Here is a 22,839-nt window from a genome sequence, read left to right as displayed (position 1 = left end):
AGCTGTAAAGAGCTCTATGGGGAGGCTTGTTTGTTAAGTCGTCTGGGGGGGCGGGGGGGCTCACCACTCCTTCTAGGATCATTATTCCCACGTATCCTTGGAGAGACTTGTTTTTGGATTAATTACTATTTAGTACAGTGGTTCTTCACCTTGAGCAGGCATCAGGATCCCCTGGAGGACTTGTTAAAACAAAGATCGCCGGCCCCCACCCTTCAGAGTTTGATTCAGTGAGTCTGAGAAACTGCCGATGCTCCAAGTCTGGGGACTGCACTTTGAGAACTCCCGACTCAAAACAGGGAAACCCACCCTCCTGCAAACCTCTGCCACGAGAACACAGAATCTCATGCCAATTCCGCCATGATTTTCCTGCTTTCTGCCTTGCGGTCCCCGCGTCCCCCAAAGAAGGGCCTTATTCCTCATCTTCATGCTGTAAGGGAGTTACAACAAATTCCTCTGGAGTCCAGGGATTCCGACTTGTCTCTTCTCACATCAACCAGCAATGCGCTTCCCATTGTTTGCCAACAGCTTGCAGTCTCTTGCCTGCAGTTCATCTGTTTCCATGGAGATAGCTCTGTCCTCCTCAGCATCATGCCTCCTCATCCTCACTGGGAACAGTACAGTGAGAGCAGGCAGAGGAGGACCAAGACGGAAGGAAAGTGGTCTCGCGGGACGAGAGCAGGACCCTCTGGGTCACGTCAGGTTTGGAGACAAGTGGTCAGGTTAGCTGTATGTGTTACTAGACCTCTAGATACACTATAAATTGGATCAATACTATTGATTTCTTCCTAACACGTACAGACAAAATGAGATGAGGAAGATAATTTTACAGGCCAGGACACTTTGGTACAAATGATGGATGGCCTAAGGGGGACACCAGGAGAAAGAGGGGCCGCTTGAGGCCCCAGAGCAAGTGGGAGGTGGGCCTGGAAAGAGGACGCCAGAGTGCCCTGCACTGGCCAAGCTCTCACCGGGGCACCAGGCTAGCAAGTTCCCATCACTGTTCTGCTGGCTAGTAAACTTGGTGGGTTTTTCCGAGCTGATCTCGACCACCACTTAGGGTCTGTGAGTTCCAGTCAGCACACAGTGGACGCTGCAGACACAGACAAGACAGGGAGTGACCACCAAGTTTATTGAAAACAAGGGACGCTTGGAGTTAGCTTTGCACCTTTATGACAAAGACCACACTGAGCTCACTGGCCTCTATGCTCCCCGCCTCTGGAACAGAAGACCTGCTCTAGGACCACAGTTCTAAGGGGCAGATCTGAGGTTCTTCCCAGCAGCAGCTGCAGCTAATCCAGTTAAACCCTTCCCAGAGACCACTCCTAAAACGGGACCTCCAAGTGACACATTTTCCCCAAGGGGTCCAACAGAAGAGACGAGCTGAAAGGTGAAGACTTTTCTTTCTCCTGATGCAGAAACAAGAAAGTCAACCTGCGTGAAATCCGATCCAGAGACTGAGATATCCTCCGTGTCTAAAACCATGTCCCAGTCTCTCCCCTCCAATCCATGAAAAAATGAGAGAACAGGGATATTTTCTAAGAGATGCAATTTCTCCGGATGGAGCCAAGTTTGTTTTTTTTTCTCTAGATGCGGCGAGCAGGGGCTACTCCGCATTGTAGTGCGCGGGCTTCTCACTGCAGTGGCTTCTCTTGTTGCGGAGCATGGGGTCTAGGCGCACGGGCTTCAGTAGTTGTGGGTCGCAGGCTCTAGAATGCCGGCTCAGTAGTTGTGGCGCATGGGCTTAGTTGCTCCGTGGCATATGGGATCTTCCCGGACCAGGGCTTGAACCCGTGTCGCCTGCATTGGCAGGCAGATTGTTAACCACTGCGCAACCAGGGAAGCCCGCCAAGTATTTTTAAATGGACCGGGAGACAGACATGGGCTCAGAGAGCTTGGCTATTGAAAGGGCTTCTTTCCCAAATGGGATCTTTGATGTTTGGCAAGGCTTGAGCTCCAGCTGAAACTTTTCCCACAGCGGGAGCACCTATAGGGTTTCTCTCCTGTGTGAACCCTCTGATGCCTATTAAAGTTGGATCTCTGAATAAAACTCTTCTCACAGATGGGGCACTTATAGGGCTTCTCCCCCGTGTGGATTTTCTCGTGGTGGCGCAGCCCCGAGAAGTCACTAAAGCCCTTCCCACACGTATCACACTTGCAGGGCTTCTCGCCCGTGTGGATTCGCTGATGCTTCACGAAGTTTGAACTCCGCAGAAAGGCTTTTTTGCAGGTGGGGCACTGAAAGTACGTCTCTCCTGCGTGAGTTCTTTGGTGAAAATCCAGCTGGGAATTCCGGTAGAAGGCTTTCCCACATTCCCTGCAGGTAGGGAGTCTCTGGGCCATGGGGGCTCTCGGCTGCTGTCGCGGGGAGGCCTCTCTCTTCCCCTCCAGCCACGGCGTGGATGGCTCACCGGGAAGACGTGGCAGATGCTGACCCAGCTGTGTCCCGGAATTCCTCTCTCGGGGAGAGAGCTGTGCCCCTGTCCCCTCACCATGAAGGTTCTCCTGGGCCTCAGGGAGATTCTCTCCTTCTGCCAAGCATCTCGGCTCATCTTTGCTGAAGAGGCCACTCAAGGAGATCTGAGGAGGCTCTCCTGAGGCTTGAGGGTCCTGGTCCCTGTAGTTCTCCAAGTTCAAGTTCTCTTTGTCATTCTCCTGTCTGTCCCCTGAAAGGAGAAAGAAGATGTGGGACAGCTCAATCAGTGGTATGCCCTGCTTTGCAACTCGTGTGTCAGAGAGAGGGTCATCACAAAACATTAATTCTTTTTACCAAGAGGGCATCGGTGAGTGAAGAAAAACACTGTCCAGCCTGAGCACCTGGCACTCACTTCACATGTGTCCAGGCTGTGACCCAGCTCCGGAACCAAGGAGAACAAGTGACAGCAGAGGACGGCTCCCAGAGGCCGCAGTGGCCACCCCCGCAAAGCAGCAGCAAGTTTCTTAAGCCCAGGAAAAACAAGTCTAGTATATGAGAGTACTACTCTAAAAAAGTATTCGTTTTTGGGGCTTCCCTGGTGGCGCAGTGGTTGAGAATCTGCCTGCCGATGCAGGGGACACGGGTTCGTGCCCTGGTCCGGGAAGATCCCACATGCCGTGGAGCGGCTGGGCCCGTGAGCCATGGCCACTGAGCCTGCACTTCCGGAGCCTGTGCTCTGCAATGGGAGACGCCACAACAGTGAGAGGCCCATGTACCGCAAAAAAAAAAAAAAAAAAAAAAAAGTATTCGTTTTTATCTAATTATATATAAAAGATAAATATGATCACTAAAAACAATTTGAAAAGCATACACAAGAAAACCAAATCAACCTCAATTATACCACCCAGAGGCAACAACTATGAGTATACATTTCCTTCCAGTCTTTATCTAATTTATACATATGTATGTATGTATGTGCTTTTTTCGGACACAACCGATATCATACTGTATTGAACAGTTCTATATCTGGCTTTGTAGCCTTTAAATTGTAGATGGTGGTACTTATCAATTCCACATGGATTCTCCCTTTCACAAGTCACCCCAAAATTCATGAAATGCGACTATATGTCATTCTACTGTGGTTGTGACGCACTGCTGTGTAAAAGTGAACCCCTCAGTCTGTGCTTGAATCCAGCATTCACTTGAGCTTCATTATGTCACATAACAGTTAAATTTTGTTTTTCTCATTATAACTTGGGTTTTTGCTTATTACTACTTAATGATGCATGTAGTAACGATTTTTATTTTGGCGGTAGAATTTATCTTCAACTTTTATAAATTACTTTACTCCTGTAGACCTAAAGAAGCTGCTTGCCTTTCTTTTTCCTATATCAGTGTCTTTCAAATTTTCAGCTAGAGAGCGGAATCTGCTAGAGAACCAGACCTGAACTTGGTAACTCAGAGCCTTAGAACATGTTCCTCTCAGATGGCAAAGGTACTTTCTCTTTTCTTTAAAGAAGCCTTTATAAATATCATTTTAAAGAGCTGAATAATGGCCCACTGTGGAGAAGTCATAATAAACACATAGGAGGAAACACAATTTATTTAAGAGTTCTCCTACTATGGGAATCTAAGTTGTTTGTTATATTTTGCTACTATACATAATGATGTGATAAGCCTTTTTCTTCATAAATTCTGCCCACATTTCTGATCAATATCTTAAAGGAGGTTCCTCAAAGTAGAATTACTGCGTCATTGGGCACGAATGGTATTACGGCTGTTGACACCTACCGGCAAATCGATTTCCGCAACGACTCTGCCATCCTCAGGTCTGAGAGGCTGAGCAGAGAGGAGGCAAATGTTCAGTACCTAAGCACTGACTGTGTCTCAAGTATCTGCCATTAAGGTTGGTGAAAAATGGCTTCTCATTGGTATAAATTTTAATTCTTTGGTTATTAAAGGATCAGTTTTTTCACACTTATGAGTTATTTTTCATACTCCAAGACTGCTGTCCACTTTTTTTGTTACTGGGAAAGTCACTTCTTTTCTTATCAGCTAGCATTAACTCCTTCTATATTAAGAAAAATAGTCATTTATCTGTCATGTTCGTGAAGAGTTTTTCACCGTTTAGTTATTACTTCAATTTTGTTTGGGGTTATTTTTATGTATAGGAGTTGTAGTCTCTTTCTTTTTAAATACAGTCAAGTCTATTAATCTTTTACTTAATGATTTTTTTCTGTTGCTTTTATACTTATAAAAAGCTTCCCCAGCTTGACGTGAGTCAAACATTTACCCGTTTTCTTCTCTATTATTATATTATTTTCATATTTTATGTCTTTTTCATGTTTCCAACTTATTTTGGTATATGACATACATAAAATTTAAGCTGATTCCTCTTCCCAGAGTCTTTTCTCCTTATTTTGCTCATCCCATGGATTTGTTCTGCTTCTTCCTTCATCACATATTAAAGTCCTTAATAGACCAGCCTCTGTTCCCAGGCTGTCTTCTGTTCCATTGGCCTGTGCATCTATTGTTATATCAGTATCCCACTGTGGTAATGAGTTTCCCTTTTTAAAATGATATACTCTTAATATTTACAGACCCAATGCTGATGAAACATTCTCTTTCAAACCTTTTTACTGTTCTTGCAGTGTTCTTCCTGATAGTGACTCAAGAATCATTTTTCCAAATACAGTTGTGACCCTTGAACAACGAAGGGTTTGGGGCACCCACCGCGGTGCGGTCAAATTCCAAGTGTAACTTTATAGCCAGCCCTCAGTACCCAGGTTCTGCATCCGTGGATTCAACCAAATGCAGATCATGTACGAATTTATTGAAAAAAATCTGAGCATAAGTGTTCCTGCACAGTTCAAACCTTTGCTATACAAGGGTCAACTGTATGTGTGTATGTATATATATACATATATATATACATATACATATATGTATATATATATGTATATATATATATATATAATTTTAATCCTTTGGGAATTTGATTAGAGGTGTGAGTATAAGGCTTTTTGAGGCTTACTCACCTGCTGACCACCTTTAACTGTGAGCTGTTCTTCCATATGGTCAAACAAAATAGCATATCCACACTCTCCTGGGACATCCGCCCCCTGCTCTGAGTCCAGATCTGGCAGACTGCTCACTCTTGTACCTTTGTGACTGGACTAGTCCTTTCCCGTCTTGGTATCACTGTCTCGTCCCTGCACACCTGGACTCCTGCGTCGGCTGCCCACAGGGCGGCCCTCCTCCAAGGGCACCCCCCGGGGCTGTCCTGCACGCGGCTGCTTCCTCAGCCTCTCTCGCCACAAATCCTCTCTCAAGAACCTACAATGGCGTCTCTTTCCCTTATCAAGGCAGGCCGGCTTTATACACTCTCCACAGTCTGGTTCAAGGTAAGATCTAATGGGACCATGTCAGCAGGCGAGATGACGGGAAAGAAAAAAAAAATAGAATGTTGCCACATGGAGATAGAGTGAGCTAGGTATCACAAATAAAATCCTACCACATGGGAGTACAGGGGCAATCCCTGTACCTTCCTCTCAATTTTGCTGTGAACCTGAAACTGCTCTAAAAATTAAAGTCTATTAAAACAAAAATCCTACTGCAACAACCTCTAAAGCAGCATTTTCAAACTTTTTTTTTGTCTGCTACCCACGATAAGAAATACTTTTATATTGAAATATAGTACAGATGCACATATATAGAATAAAAATATCCTGAAACACTACCTACCCCGACATCTGGTATTTCCTATTTGCATTCTGATATTTTCTATTCAGTATTATCATTTCATTTTTTAAAATGCTGGTTGCAATCCTATAAAATATTTTCACAACCTGCTAACTGGTCACAAAATGCAGTTTTTAAAATACTGCTCCAAAGGAATCCTTGTGAAGTAGTATTATGATAAATATATTGCTTAAAATTAAAACAGTATGTCTCATGTAATGCTTGCTCTCTCTGTGGTATTGATACATTAGCGAAGGAAACAATTAATCAGATCCTACTGGGGAGAAAGAACGGCCTGTCGTACAGTTCCCATCCTCGGTCCTTTTATTCCTCCACGGTTCTGGGATTTTTTTGTAGATTGAGAGAGAGAGTGTGTGTGTGTGTGTGTGTGCAGGAATGTTTGACAGTTGATTTTACATAACGGCAATGTTTTTAAAAGAATGTAGAAGGCAAAGGGTGACTGCTGTTTTACAGCAGAACAAGTTCATATTTCTTCGTACCAGTCTTAAAATAATGTGATTTATATGAAGTATTTGATGTTGCTGCTATTTAATGAGACTTAGATGCATGGAGATTAGCTGGACCATATTTTTCTGTTTGTTTGTCTTGTTTATTTTGTTGAGGGTGGGTCAGTTACCATTCACCATAACCAGAGTAAGAAAAGTCTAGTTACTTTGAACCTTCTTGTTAGGAAGGATAATAGTGGCCTGTTAGATAATCTTTTTTTAATAACAGAATTCAACCCATATCTGTTTTGGTCTCTACTTTACTAACCTTAATTCTCTCTAAGAAAGAAAGCTGTCACAACAGGCAAGAGTGAGGCAACAGATCGGATGCGGGGTCTTTCTCCCATGATTAAATATATGTGTCAACAGCCCAACAGTCAGAGACGAGACCCACCTCGGTACTCAAACTGAACTGACCAGATCACGGCCGGTTAGAAGCAATGTAATAGAAACCAAGTACTGATATTGCCCACCACCTCCAATGTAATGACAGGAGGTCAGAAATGGCTCTGGACCAGTCGAGGATCCCTCACCTGTGCAGGTGGGTCTCGGGGTCTTCTCGCTGCTGTGTAGGTGTGGTCCTGTCAGCTCTGTCCCAAACCCAGCTGGGTCAGTCAGGTCATGCTTGGGATTGGAAATGCCTGGTACAGAGAGAGAGAATCTGTGGGCCTGGATGAATGGGGAGCAGTGGGGACCAAGCCGTGTGGCCCCAAGGAGGGCCCTGAGCGCAAAGGGAGCTAGGGAAGCTCTGGAGACCGCTGAGGGTGTGCGGAGCGCCTAAGACACCAGTACTCACGGGAAACCCAGGCTATATGGTGAAGGCCACAAAGAGAGGATTCTGGGAGGGAGGAGCCAGACCACCTGGCAGGCTGGTGTGAGGGTCGTGAGTGGGTCCCCACGCATGGTTGGCTGGGACTGTGGTTAGTAGAAAAGACCATGCGTGGTCGGCCACCGCTGAGCCCCGTCGTAACTCAGCACCTACGAGCTATGTGACGGTGAGCAAATGACTTGATCTGATGCTCACTTTTGTCACCTTAAAATGGGAATTCCATCACCCGTTTCACAGATGAGAGGAGTTACTGTACATGAGGAGCCACAACAGTGCCAGGCGCACAGAACACGTTCAATACAGGGAGCTGTCACTATAACTCAACCGTCTCCAGCCCCCCGGTTCCCAGCCATGTCGCTAAGGATTTCCTTCACCCAGAGAACATCCAGCAGTGCGGCTGTCTCTAAAGTGCACGGAAGATGTCTCCTTCCATCAGGCTGGCCCATGCCCGCACCTCCTGAGACCATTTTCCCATAAGTCTCCAGCATGAGATCCCAGTATCGCTCCTTTTGAGTGGAATCCAGGCGCCTCCACTGCTCCTAGAGAAAAACACAATGCCGTGAGTCCAGGGAAGGTTACTGAACCCTCCTTCCCTGCCTGTGGGAGGCTGAGAAGAAAGGAATGGGCCTTAGGATCCTGGCCATCCAATGGTCTGAGAAAGCACGGGAGGTGCTTCAATGGGAAATCGACAGGCCCTGCCTCAGTGTTTCTTGCCGTGGTTAGAAAACATTTAGGTTTTAAGTTCCGTATTTTCTTTTAAGTTGCCTGTTTTTGCGAGTGGAGAAGAAAGAGAAGGCAGGAGCCCTTTCTCCACTTTCCTTTGGCTTAACTCTCAGTGCTTATCAGAGAGGTCTTTGAGCGGCAAGAGCCCGATATTCCCCATATTTCATTACAGTCGGGAAATTCAAGAGGGAAAGGAAAGAAATTTTAAAATGTATTTGTTGGAAAAGCAAGTGCTAATCAGCGAAGGGGTGGGAAGGATAAAGAATGGCATCAGGCGAGTCGTGAGTCTCACTGTGAGACAGACTGTGGCCTCGGAGCAGAAATGCTGCAGCCACACACACTTCGAATCTGCTGACGGTTCTGAGTTTAGGTCTAACAGCAGATCAGTTTTCCTCCAGGGAGTGGGAAGTGGAGGGGTTCCCTCCATTTCCCTCCATTCCCTCAAGCTGTCCCTTGAGTACGCCCAAAACATGCCCTTCTCATCCTATGGAACTGAGCCTGGAGACTCAACGCTGGGAAGGCCATGGAGCTGGGGTCAACTTTTGTGAATCCAATGGCAGTCTCCCCACCAGGAGGCTGACTGTTAGACACTCAGTTCGTACAGCAGAGTGATGAACAGCAGTCTCTGGAGTCAGACGCACTGGGATTCAAGCCCCAGGTCTGCCATTTCCAGCTGCGTGATCTTGAGGAAGTTACTAAACCTTTCTGGGCCTCAGTCCTCACCTAATGATGTACTAGACTCAAAAACCTGTCTGGAGGTTTAACAGAAATAACCAAGTGTGATCTATTTTCAAAGCACCCACTATTTTTCATTTATAGCATTCATCACAGTTTATTAAATATTTATATATATGTGTGTACACACACACACACACACACACACACACACACACACACACACGAACGTATTTAATGAACAGTTGCCTCTGTAGCACATTCGCACCATGAGAAAAGATCCTCCACTGTTCTTTCTCAGTTCCCAAGACCGTGCCCAGGCTAGAGCAGGCACTCAGTATAAGTTGTCTGGGTCAAACAAGCCCTTAGCAAACACGTGCTTGGTAGGCGGTCTATATTCTCACTATCACTGCCACACGCAGCCTACGCGTTATCAGTCTCCCAAGGGTTCACAGGGAGAATTCAGGGGTCCTGCACAGTGTGGGGAACCCCGAAGTTGAGAAGCATCTCTGACTGTTGTGAACGGCCAGCCAGGCCACAGGCAGCAGAGGAAGAATGAGAAGAGAAGTCACCCTCCATCACACCCAACCCACTACCCGGGGAGGCCATTCCCCATCCTACATTAACTCTGCCCCCAGTACATTAAGGGGACTGGAAATGGCTGAAAGAGAGTGGAGACACCAAAAATTCTTCAACTAGCAGATACTAAGCTTAAAAACAAGAAAAGAAAAAAAGAGAAATTAAATTTCTTAGGGTGAAAAAGTGAAAAGTGGAAAAGTGAACTCTATATGTTTAACTGTTAACTATAACCACATTTTAAATATGGATTTTAATTTTAAAAAATTGAAAGCAGGAATTTTTAGCAGCTTACTTTGTTAATCTTCTGTGAAGGAAGCTACCTTAACAGCCTACTGGAAATAACGAGCTTGAGCAAACACTGCTGAACACAGGAGTCCACGGCAGTCCTGGCCAAAACACACACACCCTCGCGGCGGCGCCGGCAGAGAAAAGGACGGGCTGCCAAGTGCGGTGACATCTGCCTGGAGGCCTGGCTCGCCGGATACAGGCCTTGTCCACAGGCACCGAAAGAGTAGCCACACAGCACAGTACAAGGCAGAAAAGAATACAGCCACCAAAACCCCCAAGGGCCACCATCAGTCCTTTCAAAGCCCAGGAAAGAGGCTTCAGGAGTCTCTGGAAGGCGTGCCTCCAGATTAAAGCCACAGACTTACTCAAGGAACTGCCCAGGAGCTAGGGATGCATATGAAGCCCCTTAAGAGGCAAGACATTAACTGCAGCCATCTTCATTTTCTGTCATTTTCATAAAAGGAGAAAAAAGTCCAAATTCCTATTCTGGAAGGATGGAAGTATGAGATTTGATGGGGAGATGATCTCAATTTCATGTGGAAACAGCACCATCTTGTGGGTTTGTGGGACACTGCCGCAGCTGACTGGCACACAGGCGTCTGCGCTGTGCTCCCTTCCCAAGGCTGGAAGACACGGGAACCGGCGCCGGCGCGTCCCCACGTCTGTGCGACTGTCTCTGACTCAGTCACGGTGTCTACCACTGTGGACCTCATACCCTGCCATTGTTCTCGAGGTTCCTAACTTAGGGAAGAGATTAGAGGACATGATTCTTTATACTGTATTTAAACATTCCCATCAGTTAGTTACAAAAGACTCCATTAAACATCGAGGTCCTTCAGATGCAAATAGTTGTTAGTTTGGGGGAGGGATATTGGGATCGGGCAGGGATGATTTCTGTTTGTTTGGGGTGAGAGGCTGTTAATCAGTTATCGGTTATATATAGGCAATTTATATATTATATATATATTTATATACATACATTTATTTTTTTTAACATCTTTATTTGAGTATAACTGTTTTACAATAGTGTGTTAGTTTCTCCTTTACGACAAAGCGAATCAGTTATACATATACATATGTTCCCATATCTCTTCCCTCTTGCGTCACCCTCCCTCCCACCCTCCCTATCCCACCCCTCTAGGTGGTCACAGAGCACCGAGCTGATCTCCCTGTGCTGTGCGGCTGCTTCCCACTAGCTGTCTATTTTACGTTTGGTAGTGTATATATGTCCCTGCCACTCTCTCACTTCGTCACAGCTCACCCTTCCCCCTCCCCGTGTCCTCAAGTCCATTCTCTACGTCTGCATCTTTATTCCTGTCCTGCCCCTAGGTTCTTCAGAAAAAGTTGATTTTTATCAAATGCAGCTTTTCAGAGTTGTTCACCACATAATCAAGATAAACCTGTTCTTGAGACTTCTGTTTACAGCCAAGATGGAGTAACAGGGAAGGGATTTACCTCCCTGCTGAAACAACCAAAAACGGGGACAAGATATATGAAATAATGATTGGCAGATGATATACTTTAGGAAGAGCAGAACAGAGATCCCTGTGTGCCCTACAGTTGCCCAAACTTACCACCTGGAGAGGGCATCCAGAGCAGCAGAGAGGAGCTGCTCTGAGCTGAAGGAGCTTAGGGTCTGGGGAGGCCAAGAGGGTTACAGAGTTCTCAGTAGGGCAGAAGACCGGACCAGGGGAGCTGCACAAAGAGAGAGCTCCGGAGATCTGCAGAGGGTCCCCTGCAAGTCAAGGAAAGACACCCCCCCACCCACCGCCCAAAGAAGCAGAAGGCACAGTCCCCAGAGCTCACACAGTGCTGGAAACACTTCATATTTCCAGCAGCCAGAGTGGAGAACGTTGTCCATCAAGAAGCATATGGTATAGTATCACCTCAGTACAGGGGGAAAATCAGCCCTAGACTAAAGGCTTCACTGGTGCCATGTAACAAACTGTAACCAAGTAACTTAACTGCATCCCAGAGCACAGCTCAACAACATTTATAGAAATGCAAAAATATGCAGCCCCCAACAATGTAAAATTCACCATGCCTGACATGCAATCAAAGATTACTGGGCATACAAGGAAGTAGGAAAAAACATCTCATAATGAGGAGACCAAACCATCCATCAGAACTGACACAGGTGATAAATTCACAGACAAGGACATTAATACAGATATTATAAACATATTCCATATGTTCAAGGACTTGGAGGAAAGATTGAACACATTAAGTACAGACATGAAAGATATGATAAAGCCCAAATTCAAACTTCTAGAGATGAAAAACATCTGAGATGCAAAATACACCGGATGGGATTAGAAGCAGATAAAACACTGCAGAAGAAAAGATTAATGAGCTTGAAGACATAAAAATAGAAACTACACAAAATAAAACAGAGATTAAAGAGAACAGAGCATCAGTCAGCTGTGGGTCAACTTGAAGAGATCTAATGTGTATATACACATGTTAAGATTATACATGTCCCACGTGTGTGCCATTCTCACAGTTCCCAAAGAAGCAGAGAAGGCAGAGAGAGAGAAAAAGCAGTTGACATAACGGCCAGAATTTTTCCAAATTTGATGAAAGCTATAATCCAGCAGATCCAAGAACTACAGTGAACCCCAAGAACAAGGAACATGAAGAAAATGACTCCAAGGCTCATCATGGTCAAAATTTTTTAAATCAGAGAGAAACTATTAAAAGCAAGCAAGAAAAATACATTGTATGCAGAACAAAGACATGTGGCATGAAGAACAAAGAAGTACATGTGGCGTGTGGTTCCGTTTCGTGTAAAATTCCAGAGAATGCAAACTCCTGTATGGGACAGAGAGCAGGTCAGTAGTTGCCTCAGGACTGGGGGAGAGCAGAGGAGCAGCTTAAGAGGGAGGGATGACAAAAGGAAAGCTTTGGGGGCGACAGATATGTTGACTATCTTGACTGCAGTTACGGCTTCACGTTTGTATCCACCATGTCCAAGAACTGATCAAATTGTACACTTTAGATAAGTGCACTCTATAGTTTTGTCAGTCACACCTCCATAAGTGAGTGGGGGGAGAGGATAACCTGCCCCACGTTAGATACAACATCCGAGATCACAGACCGACCCTAACGTGGAGGCCTAGACTAGCAAATGAAATAACAGTCTCTTCTCAGCATAACCCAAAGATAATAACAAAGGGAGACAAGATTGCTTCATCACAGCAACTTCTTCGAGGGCCCAGATTCTATTATTAAAGATGACAATAAGGACACATTCTGCCTTCAAAGGAATATTGAAACTCGGGTTTCATTCCACATGTACGGCTGTCATCCTCGCTAGGCCTTCCTCTCTCCTCCGCTTCTGAGAACGCTTCCCTTTTCAATCCACGGACTGTTGACAGACCCTCAGAGCGAGGTTCTGGGGTACGAGAAGCAGGGGAACCCCGCTCACCTGAGGTGCTGTGTGGAGAAGGGAGGCTCCAAAGTCTTGGTCTCTGATGAGCCTTTCCTCCGGTCGGGCAGGAAGTGGGGAGGCAGCCAGGGCTGAAGGCGGAGACAGGAAGATTAAAGAATCCCGATGTCCTCTCACCCACTAGCCAGAGGGCACAGGTGCAAACCTCCACACGGTAGAACCAACACCTGTTCCGCCATCTGTGATCTCAGACTTGTGCTTACCTCCCTAACCCACTCCGACTCCCCTACCTTCCCAGCTGCCTCACCCATGTCTCCTCCCACCTCCCTCCCCAGAACCCAAATCCGAAAGGCCCGGCCCTGTCATAAGTGGTTTAAATTGCAGACTTTGAATCCCCAAATCAGAGTGATTCCTGTATGTCTACCCTGCTTCCAAACTTCCCAGAGACACCCCAATCTGAGCGGCATATCATTTCAATTCACTCTTAGGCCTACTGACCACAATCCCACAATTCCTCAAAGATGGCACCACACACACCACCCGCCCCTCACCTAGTCCTTGCTCCGAGTCGGACTCCTCTTTCACGATGTGGCTCGGTGGCTCCCCAGACGGGCAGGCTGAGTTCTGAAGCCCCAGCTCCCGAGGCACTTCAACATGGGCCTCCGCTTCCCCCAGTGGGCAGCTTTCAGGCTCCACCTTCTGTGATAAGACTTCCTGTCCCAGAACTTGGATGCTGATCTAGAGACCACATGGTACTAATTACTGAAAGATCCAGAGTAAGGATTTCTGAAAGATACAAAGCTAACCTCCTAGAAGGCATTGTAAGGCAGTCCTTAGGGACATGGGGCAGGGAAAGAAAAAAGCCAGCATTTACTTCTCTGGTTCCAGAGGGAACCAGGGAGGGAAACATCCTGAGAGAGGCCAGAAGCTATGGCCTGGGACCCCTTCCGACAGGCCACTGATGTTGTGTTTCTACTGGACAGTCTCCACCAATTAAAACGCAGGCGTCTTTGGAACAGCTTCTCAAACATCCCAAAGATGGAATGGGATGGGAGATTTAGCTGCAATCCCTAATGGCTAAAAAGTGTGGAGAATCTCAGGGACTCAGAATCAGGTGAGGTGTGGGGACACACTGAGATAGTATAATAAGAAATGTGCAACTGGTCTTTGTCCCAGGTTCCTGGCAGGCACTCCTAAAACCCTTGGAATTTCCTGAAGGACAGGAGTGCCAAGAGCAACTCCTCCTATGCAGAATGAGCCCCGCTCAACCATCCCTGAGTTGATGCTGACGAGGTGACTCTTGGTGGCCCCTAGACGGCTTCAGGATGGAGGCCGGTCCCCAGAGGAACTAGTTAGGTGATCAGAGGGTTGGAACTTCCAGCGCCACCCCTCAACCTCTGGGGAAGGGAGAGGGGCTGGAGATTTTCAATCACCAATGGCCAATGATGAAGCAATCATGCCTAAGTAATGAAACCTCCATAATAACTCCTAACCTGTGGGGTTCAGGGAGCTTCTGAGCTGGTGAATACATACAAGTGCCAGGAGGATGGGGTGCCCAGATGAGGGCGTGGATGCCCTGTGCCACCCCCATCTCCTCCACTTGGCTGTTTCTCAATCATATCCTTTATAACAAACCGGAAAATATGAGTAAAGTGTTTCCTTGAGATCTATGAGTCACTCTAGCAAACGATCAAACCCGAGGAGGGGGTGTGGGAACCTTCAGATTTGTAGCCAGTGGGTCATAAGTACGGGTGGCCCCTGCAGCTTGTGACGGGGTCTGAAATGGGGTCAGTCTTACGGGACTAGCCCTTATCCTCTGGGGTCTGAGCCAAGCCAGACAGTGTCAGCGAACTGGTTGTTGGTGTGGAAAAGCCTACATATTTGATGCCAGAAAAACAGACACCACCCCTGCTAAGACCCCAGAGGAGCCCTGTGCTTCAGTCAGAGATCACAAAACTCTCTGCTCACCCACTGCCACAGCTTCTGGGGGTCCCCCCTCAAGCTCTCCACAAGGGTCACTGCTTCCTCCCCGCTGCCTGGACACTGCTTCCGCACCCACATCTGGATCTCCCCGGGCAGGATGGTCAGGAACTGCTCCAACGTCAGGATCTCTAGGATCTGCTCCTTGGTGTGAACCTCTGGCTGCAGCCACTGGGAACAGAGCTTCCGAAGTTGTCTCAGGGTTTCGTGGGGCCCGGACATCACCTGGTAAGGAAACTGCCTGAAAAGCTGGCGTGCGGTCTCCGAGCTGGAGGGCTCCCCTCGAGGGCTGGCATCTGGTCCAGAGAACACGGACGCCTCGGCCTTGGCCAGTGGCGGCAGCAGGACGGGAGCCTGCCCCAGCTCCACGGGCATCGTCTGGCTTGGCAAACCCTTTTAGGTGATGTGCTTCTGGGACGGAGTTGTCCCCGGGAGAACCAGGTCTTCACAGAGCCTCTCACAGGGACACCGGAGGGGGAGTGACAGTGATGCTATGAGGACGAGAGGGACGCACTTTCAGAAAGGAAAAGTCCACACGCCTCGCCTGAGAAGCCTCGGAGGCAACCGAGCATCTTCTGAATCAAGGGACACGCTAATCTCTTCCGAAAGATGATAAACTTGAAGCCACAGAGCAAACCACTACTACCATATCTAAACTGTCATCATCACCCCGACCATTTTTACAGCGTTCTCTCTTGGTCTTCAAAAGGCCAGACCAAGTAGAAGAATGAAACGCGCCACATTAAGCGTTTTCACTGTGGGGTTCCAGGTAAACAGCTCTTCTGCAAAACACTCCAATGTCTGCATCCATGTGTCTGCAGAGCAAAAAATAAAGCTGAACAGAGACCTTGATGCCCTAGGAATGAAGGCTAAGGCTGAAATGATCAGATGCTTCCAAAATAAATATGAGGTTGAAGAGAACTCTTCCCCAAAAGGTGCAATGAAATTTCTAAGTGGCCTCTTTTGAATGCCATGTTGACAACTGGGAATTTGTGAAAAACCTGTCACACTGAAATTTTTAACCCTGGACTGAAAGAAGGTTTAGAATAAATACTGACTACCTCAGCAACATTCCTACAGACTTGAAGCAAGTAATCACTCTTTTATGGCGAGTGGTATCAAAATTCAGAGACAGCAACTAAGACAGTGAAAAGAGAACTATTAAATGGCACAGTTACTATTAAGATATTTTAAAAGGAGCATGTGCTATTTCTAGCTAGCTTTCTTGCATGTAATCCTAATATTAGATTATTGGGTCTATCTGTAAATATTATGAAGGAACTAGAGGTCATCATTTCTCCATAACATGAACCACAGCAATCAATCACTTGGGTGTCTGGCTTAATCAGAGGTCAGGATGACACTCTAGCTTTTGACGGCTGCTTTTTCCTTGAGGTGTAAGGGCAACGTCCTCAGCCTCACCACTTCACCCAGACAATCCACCCTACATCACAACATCATTTAAAAATAAAACAAACAAAAAAAGAAAGCAAATTTTTTTCAAGGGTACAAAAAAGGAAGGAGTAAGGTAAAAAGGATCGATCTAATATTATGTTTCTCACGTGGACCTCACTAACTGTACTTTTTGTTTACGCAGAGACCCGTATATTTAATTCATACATTCCCGCAGCCCCCAGAGTGCTACAGCAACATATGTTCTCAATAATTCAGGGATTCTATTTCTGGTCATGGCAGCCCACCTACTGTAAACAATGACAAAACTGGAGAAAACCTAAGAGGCCAGTGTTTTCAAGCACTGGCCAACCGGAAAGGCGAGAATGGAATCCCTGAGAGAAGAAAAGCTTGTGAGGAGGGCCACTACCATCCCGGCTGTCTGCCGGGAGATGATTCTCTAATCCCAGTGCAGGAGGCTGGAACCCAAGCAGAGACCAGAGGTCTCACTAAACTGAGGAGGCAGAGGTAAGCATTTGGAGCTACTGAAGTGGCTGGGATCGGAAGAACAGGCCAGAGGGGAGGAGGACGCTATGGGGTGGAGGCGGGAGTCTGTGTGGGGTCCCCTGTGGGTTCTGGCCAAGGGCTGGGCTGCACTCAGTAGGGTGAAACTATGCAAGGTTCAACAGAGAGCAGTTGCTACCAGGTTAAAGGAGCAAAAGAGGGATACAAAAGGCCAGTCAGTGATGAGAGACATTTGTGTTTCTGACCCTGAGAGGAGAGAGACCTTATTAACACTCAAGGCATCCTGAGATACCAGGAAGGCCACATGTTAGGAGTAAGGACCATGCTCTAGAGAAGGACCTACTCTAAACCTACCCTAAAAAACTTAAAGCCAAGCTTCAACAAGATCCACAGAGGAGGTCCAGTCTACTGCTGTATTCTGATCCAGTTAGAAGAATTTGGAGGAATTCCCTGGCAGTCCAGTGGTTAGGACTCCATGCTTTCACTGCCAAGGGCCCAGGTTCAACCCCTGATCAGGGAGCTAAGATCCCGCAAGCCACACAGCACGGCCATAAAAAAAGGAATTTGGGAAACACCTTGGGCTTTCCAAAGATCTGCCCTAAAACCAAGCCAACACAAGTTGATCAGTCAGTAATTGAACTGCCTGCTAGAACAAAAATCAACACTCTTGAGAGGAAGATAACAGAATCCTTAGTGTCTACAGTGTGCCATCCACAATATCCAGGATGCAATCCAAAATTTGTACACATGTAAAGAAACAGGAAAATGTGACTCAAAATCAAGGGAAAGCAGTCAAGAGAAACCAACTTCAGATGGCCTGAGGACTTAAAAACAATATAGTCTTTATGACAGAAGAGATAGTGACTTTCTATAGAGAAATAGAAATTATAAAAAGAAACAAATGCAAATTGTAGAAAATGAACCATCAACCCAGAATTCCACATCCAACAAAAACGCCTTTCAAAGAAAGAATTAAAGACATTTTTCAGATAAATAAGCTAAGAGAATTTTTCACCAATGACTTGTACTACAAGAAATGCTAAAGGACATTCTTGCAGTTTAAGGGAAACTCATATGTACAGAAAGGAATGAAGATCTCCAGAAATGGTAAATACATGGTGAATAAGTTTAAGATACGATGCTTTTATTTCTCCTAACTTTCTTAAAAGGCAACTGACTGTTAAGGCAAAGATGACAATAGTATAAGTAGAACATAAGATAAGTAGAAGTAAAAGATATAAAAATAGCACAAAGGAGAGGGTAAATGGAATTAATCTGTTGTTTTTACATTTATGAACTACTAATTCAGAAATAGAAAGTTGGAAGTAAGAAGTAGTGTCAGGGGCTTCCCTGGTGGCGCAGTGATTAAGAATCCGCCTGCCGATGCAGGAGACACAGGTTCGTGCCCCGGTCCGGTAAGATCCCACATGCTGCGGAGCGGCTGGGCCCGTGAGCCATGGCCGCTGAGCCTGCGCGTCCGGAGCCTGTACTCCGCAACGGGAGAGGCCACAACAGTGAGAGGCCCATGTACCACAAAAAAAAAAAAAAAGAATAAGTAGTGTCAGGTGAAGTGACAGATGGGAAATGTAAAGGTGTTAAGTGAAGGGCAGGAAGTAAGAAATGAGAATTATAAAGTGGTACAATATTAAAGTATATTCTGATAAATTAAATGTTGATAATTTAAGGATGCATACTGTTAGCTGTAAAATATTATACAAAGAGGTATAGCTAAAAGCCAATAGACGAACACTAAAAAACAGTCAATAATATACAGGAAAGGATCAAGAGAAGAATAAAAATCAGAAAGATCAAATGGAAAAAAGACAATATGATAGATTAATACCCAACCATATCAATAATTACATTAAATGTAAATGGACTAAACACTTGAATTATAAGGTTGAGATTGTCAAATTTAAAAAAGCGAGACCCAACGATATGCTGTCTACAAGAGACATTTTATGTATAAAGACACAGATAGTTTGGAAATAAAATGGTGGGGAAAAGACATTCCATGCAAACAGCAAGCACATGAAAGCTGGTATGGCTATATTGGTATCTGACCAAGAGACTTCATGACAAAGAGAAAAAGAGGGACATTTCATTATGATAAATGGGTCAAATCATCTAGAACACAAAGCAGCCTAAATGTGTATGCACCTAATATCAGGTCTAAAGGGACAAATCCTCAATCATAGTTGGAGATTTTAACACTGTTCTCTCAGTAATTGATAGAAAAAATAGACCAAAAAAATTTGTAAGGATATAGAAAATCTGAACAACACTGTCACCCAAGTTGATGTAATTGACATTTAAACCAACAACTGCAGGATACACATTCATTTCAAGTGTATACAAAGCATTCATCAAAACAGACCATGTGTATAATTAAGTTTCAAAACACTGGAATCTTAAAGTATAGATTCTCTGACCACAGAGAAATCAATAACTAGAAACCAATAACAATAAAACACCTAGACTATCCCAATATATGGAAATTGTTAAATAACAATATTAAATAACCTATGACCAAAGAAAACAAACCACGCAGGAAATTAAAATATATTTTCATACCGAATGACAATGAAAACACAACATATCAAAATTTGTAGGAAACAGCTAAAGCACTGCTTAGAGAGAAATGAACAGCTTTAAATAAATTTTAAAATTTTTAATAAATATACACGCATCCTTCACTGTCTAGATCTATTTGGATCCTGAGTTTCAAATAACAAGTAGCAAGATTTCAGATAGCAAGAGACTTATCAGTAGAATTATTCACATTTACTTAGTTCCTGAATTAAGACAGCAGTTTGGATAACAGGGAAACTGACTTTTAGGGAAAACTATAGATCTTATAAAACATTTAAATCTAATTTCAGCAATTATACTCTCACATAATGGTAGGGGAAATGCCTTGCTTATAATTAAATTACTTGATAGATGCTTTATAGATTGATATCCCAATGACTTCATGAGAATCTGTTCCTGTTAGTTATGAAAAAAATTTTAAAGATATCCCAAATGTATAGTTGCTATACTTATTAAAGCTATAACAAATTAGAATGAATTTTTAAATGAACATCTAGGTAAGGATACTTACTATACATTCATATACAAGTAACCATTTGCAGAGCACCTACTATTGACAAAGACTGTCTCCTTAATCAAACTTCAGTCAAGCTGAAGTTGACTGAGTCATCTCTTTGTCTAGGACTGGCCCCTGGACTCTGTCCTTGTCACTTCCAGTCCAGTTTAGCAAGAATCTTGCTGACTTCAGTTTAGGGAGTCAGCAAGACTTGACATTTGATCAAATTCAACATCCTTTGGTACCTGGTCAAATTTCTTATCGCCTTGGACTGCCTTCAACAAAACTGGTCAAGTTGGCTTAGCTCGAATCCCCCCTTAACCCAGATGTTTCTTTCCTCTTAGTAATTTTCCACCCACTGAGCCCACCCAACCCCTTGGCTATAAATTTCCATTTGTCCTGTTGTATTCAATCTCTCGCTCCAATACCACAAAGTCCCACGGTAGCCCCCCTGAATAGTCTGCCTTACCGTTTTTAACGAGTCTCTGAGTAACTTTTTCTTTAACACTATGCATCAGCTCCTTATTAGGCCCCGTTCAAGTCGTTTCTAATCCTCACAATTACCCAGCAAGGTGAGTATACAGTGTACAGATCGGCAACATCTGTGGCTCACAGCGGCGGCCAAATTCAAACCCAGGAGGCTCTAAGCCTGTGCTCTGGGGAGGAGAGCTGCAACCCTTTGAATTTGGGGGGCGGATTTGGGAGCTGTCACAAAGGGCTGGAGGAGAGGAGAAGCTACAGGCATTTAGCGCCCCGGAGGCCAGGGGGGATCCAGGCCTGCCAGGCGCCGGGCAGTGCTGCCCACTGCGTTCTCCACCCTCCGCCCACGACGCCGACAGCGCCGGGAAAGAGACTCAGGGCATCAGCCCATCCGGGTTCCCTCTTCCCGAGGATCACTTCCAGCCTTTGGGGGAAGGCAGGAGGGAGGGGCCCCTTTTCGGTCCCAGTCCAGAGACGTGGCCGGAGAGTCTGGAGGGGCCCACAGGCTCAGGGACGCAGGGCCCGGTCCGGGGTACCGGGTCTCTACGACCCCAGAGTCCACTCACAGCCCCGCCGCCCCTCCCCCGCACTCACCGCGTCCCCGCGCGCGCTCCCGGGCACTCGGGCGCGCGTCCGCCGGCCCGACCGCCGCTCCTGGAGTTCCGGCCGAGTCCGGCGCGGACGCGGGCGGCGCCAGGCCAGACCCCGGGCTGCCGCGGCCAGGCCTGTCCAGCCCGCGCGCGTTCACCTCAACCCGCGGCGCCGGCTCCGGGCGCACTTCCGGGAGACGGGAGACTGCGCGCGCCTCTGGGGCTGGCGGGGCGGGGCGGGGCGGGGGCGGGGCGGAAGCGCCGGCTCCGATTGGCCGCCCGGCTCGCTTCGCCCCTCCCGCGCCTCCGCGGCGCTGAGGCCGCTGTACGTCGCCTGCAGCGGGCGGTTGCGTCATTCATTCGAGCTCCGCGCGGTCACTCAGTCCTCACCTGGATGTGTAGTGAGCCCCGGGTCTGGGCCGGGCACTTGGACCAAGCACTGCGAGGGCTGCAGAGGTCGTTTTCGTGACTCTCCCAGACCCCTCTTCCAGTTCCACACCCAGAGCTGAAGCTTTCGGGCCCTGTCCCAGGTTCTTACCCGGAGTCTCTCGTCCTTGAGGTTCTCACCTCACTTGGCTTCCCATGGGCATATGATTTGCCCCGACCTTGCTCTGTCCCGCTTCTCCAGCTCTCACCTACTCTGCATTTCCCGGGCGCTCTTCTTCCACCTCCCCTCTTTCAGTTGAAGTTCAGTGGGGCACCAGCCTCTCTTCCCACCTTGTCTCTTGCCTGTCTGCCCCCCTTACCTCACCCCTTCAACGTGGTGTCTTCCTCGCTTCCTCCCTCCCCTTCTTCCCTTTCCCACGTGCCAACAATGGCCAAGTCCTATGATTTTACCGCCTATCTTTTCGACACCTCCGCTCTGTCCACTCTCTACCCCTACCTCCTTCCCCGTCGTTTCTAACCAGGATAACGGGTGAAGCCCTCACCAGTTTCAGAACTTCCAGTCTTGTCCATTTCCAGGCCATCCTGCACTCGACCACACAGTCATCTTGTGGGACAAAGCTGTGTTAGTAGTAAGTATCAGGTCCAAATCTGGGAGACTGGAGTTACGTGTGTATCGTATGAATGTTCAATCATGGACAATTGGCAAACTGTAGAGCATTTAAAAAAGGAGTTGTCAGGGCTGGGCTTCCCTGGTGGCGCAGTGGTTGAGAGTCTGCCTGCCGATGCAGGGGACGCGGGTTCGTGCCCCGGTCCGGGAAGATCCCACATGCCGCGGAGCTGCTGGGCCCGTGAGCCATGGCCGCTGCGCCTGCGCGTCCGGATCCTGTGCTCCGCAACGGGGGAGGCCACAGCAGTGAGGGGCCCGCGTACCGCAGGAAAAAAAAAAAAAAGGAGTTGTCAGTTTGTCAGTGTAGTGAAGTACCCTGACCAGGGTTAGAAGGAATGGGAGACATCTCTGAAAAAACAAAGCTTTGGGCGAAGGGGGGGGGGATGTGTGGGTCATGATGTCTTCACATATCTGAAAAACTGACCCAGTGGGTAGGGGTTCAGCATGTTTTTCTAGGTCCCAGGACCTGAGCAAGACCCACTCTGCGGCGAAAATAGTGAAAAATACTATTTCAGCTTAACCCAGGTGGAAGTTTCTGAAGGTGACTTGTGTAACAAAGCTGTTTTTTGAGTTCCTGAGCAGAACATG

The 22,839-nt window shown here is 46.7% G+C and overlaps 1 protein-coding gene across 4 annotated transcripts; it reads right to left on the bottom strand.

Annotated features, from left to right (window-relative positions):
- Positions 1–1,108: 1,108 nt before the first annotated feature.
- ZNF18 (zinc finger protein 18) lies at positions 1,109–21,386 on the bottom strand. Of its 4 annotated transcripts, none has more exons than XM_059048517.2 (7): positions 21,202–21,386; positions 15,111–15,613; positions 13,694–13,880; positions 13,182–13,273; positions 7,944–8,028; positions 7,194–7,301; positions 1,109–2,663 (listed from the first exon to the last, which is right to left on the bottom strand). In XM_059048517.2, exons 2-7 carry the CDS (start codon positions 15,495–15,497, stop codon positions 1,897–1,899), a joined length of 1,626 nt encoding a protein of 541 aa, XP_058904500.1. In that variant the 5' UTR covers positions 15,498–15,613; positions 21,202–21,386; the 3' UTR covers positions 1,109–1,896. The 4 variants fall into 4 exon arrangements, with proteins under 4 accessions (XP_058904500.1, XP_066877610.1, XP_058904502.1 ...); XM_067021509.1 differs by having other exon boundaries at positions 15,111–15,937; positions 21,202–21,368; XM_059048519.2 differs by having other exon boundaries at positions 15,348–15,613; positions 21,202–21,349.
- Positions 21,387–22,839: the final 1,453 nt, after the last annotated feature.

This window comes from Kogia breviceps, chromosome 19 (assembly GCF_026419965.1).
Source record: "Kogia breviceps isolate mKogBre1 chromosome 19, mKogBre1 haplotype 1, whole genome shotgun sequence".
NCBI classification, from domain to species: domain Eukaryota; kingdom Metazoa; phylum Chordata; class Mammalia; order Artiodactyla; family Physeteridae; genus Kogia; species Kogia breviceps.
This window is presented reverse-complemented; position numbering and strand designations above follow the sequence as displayed.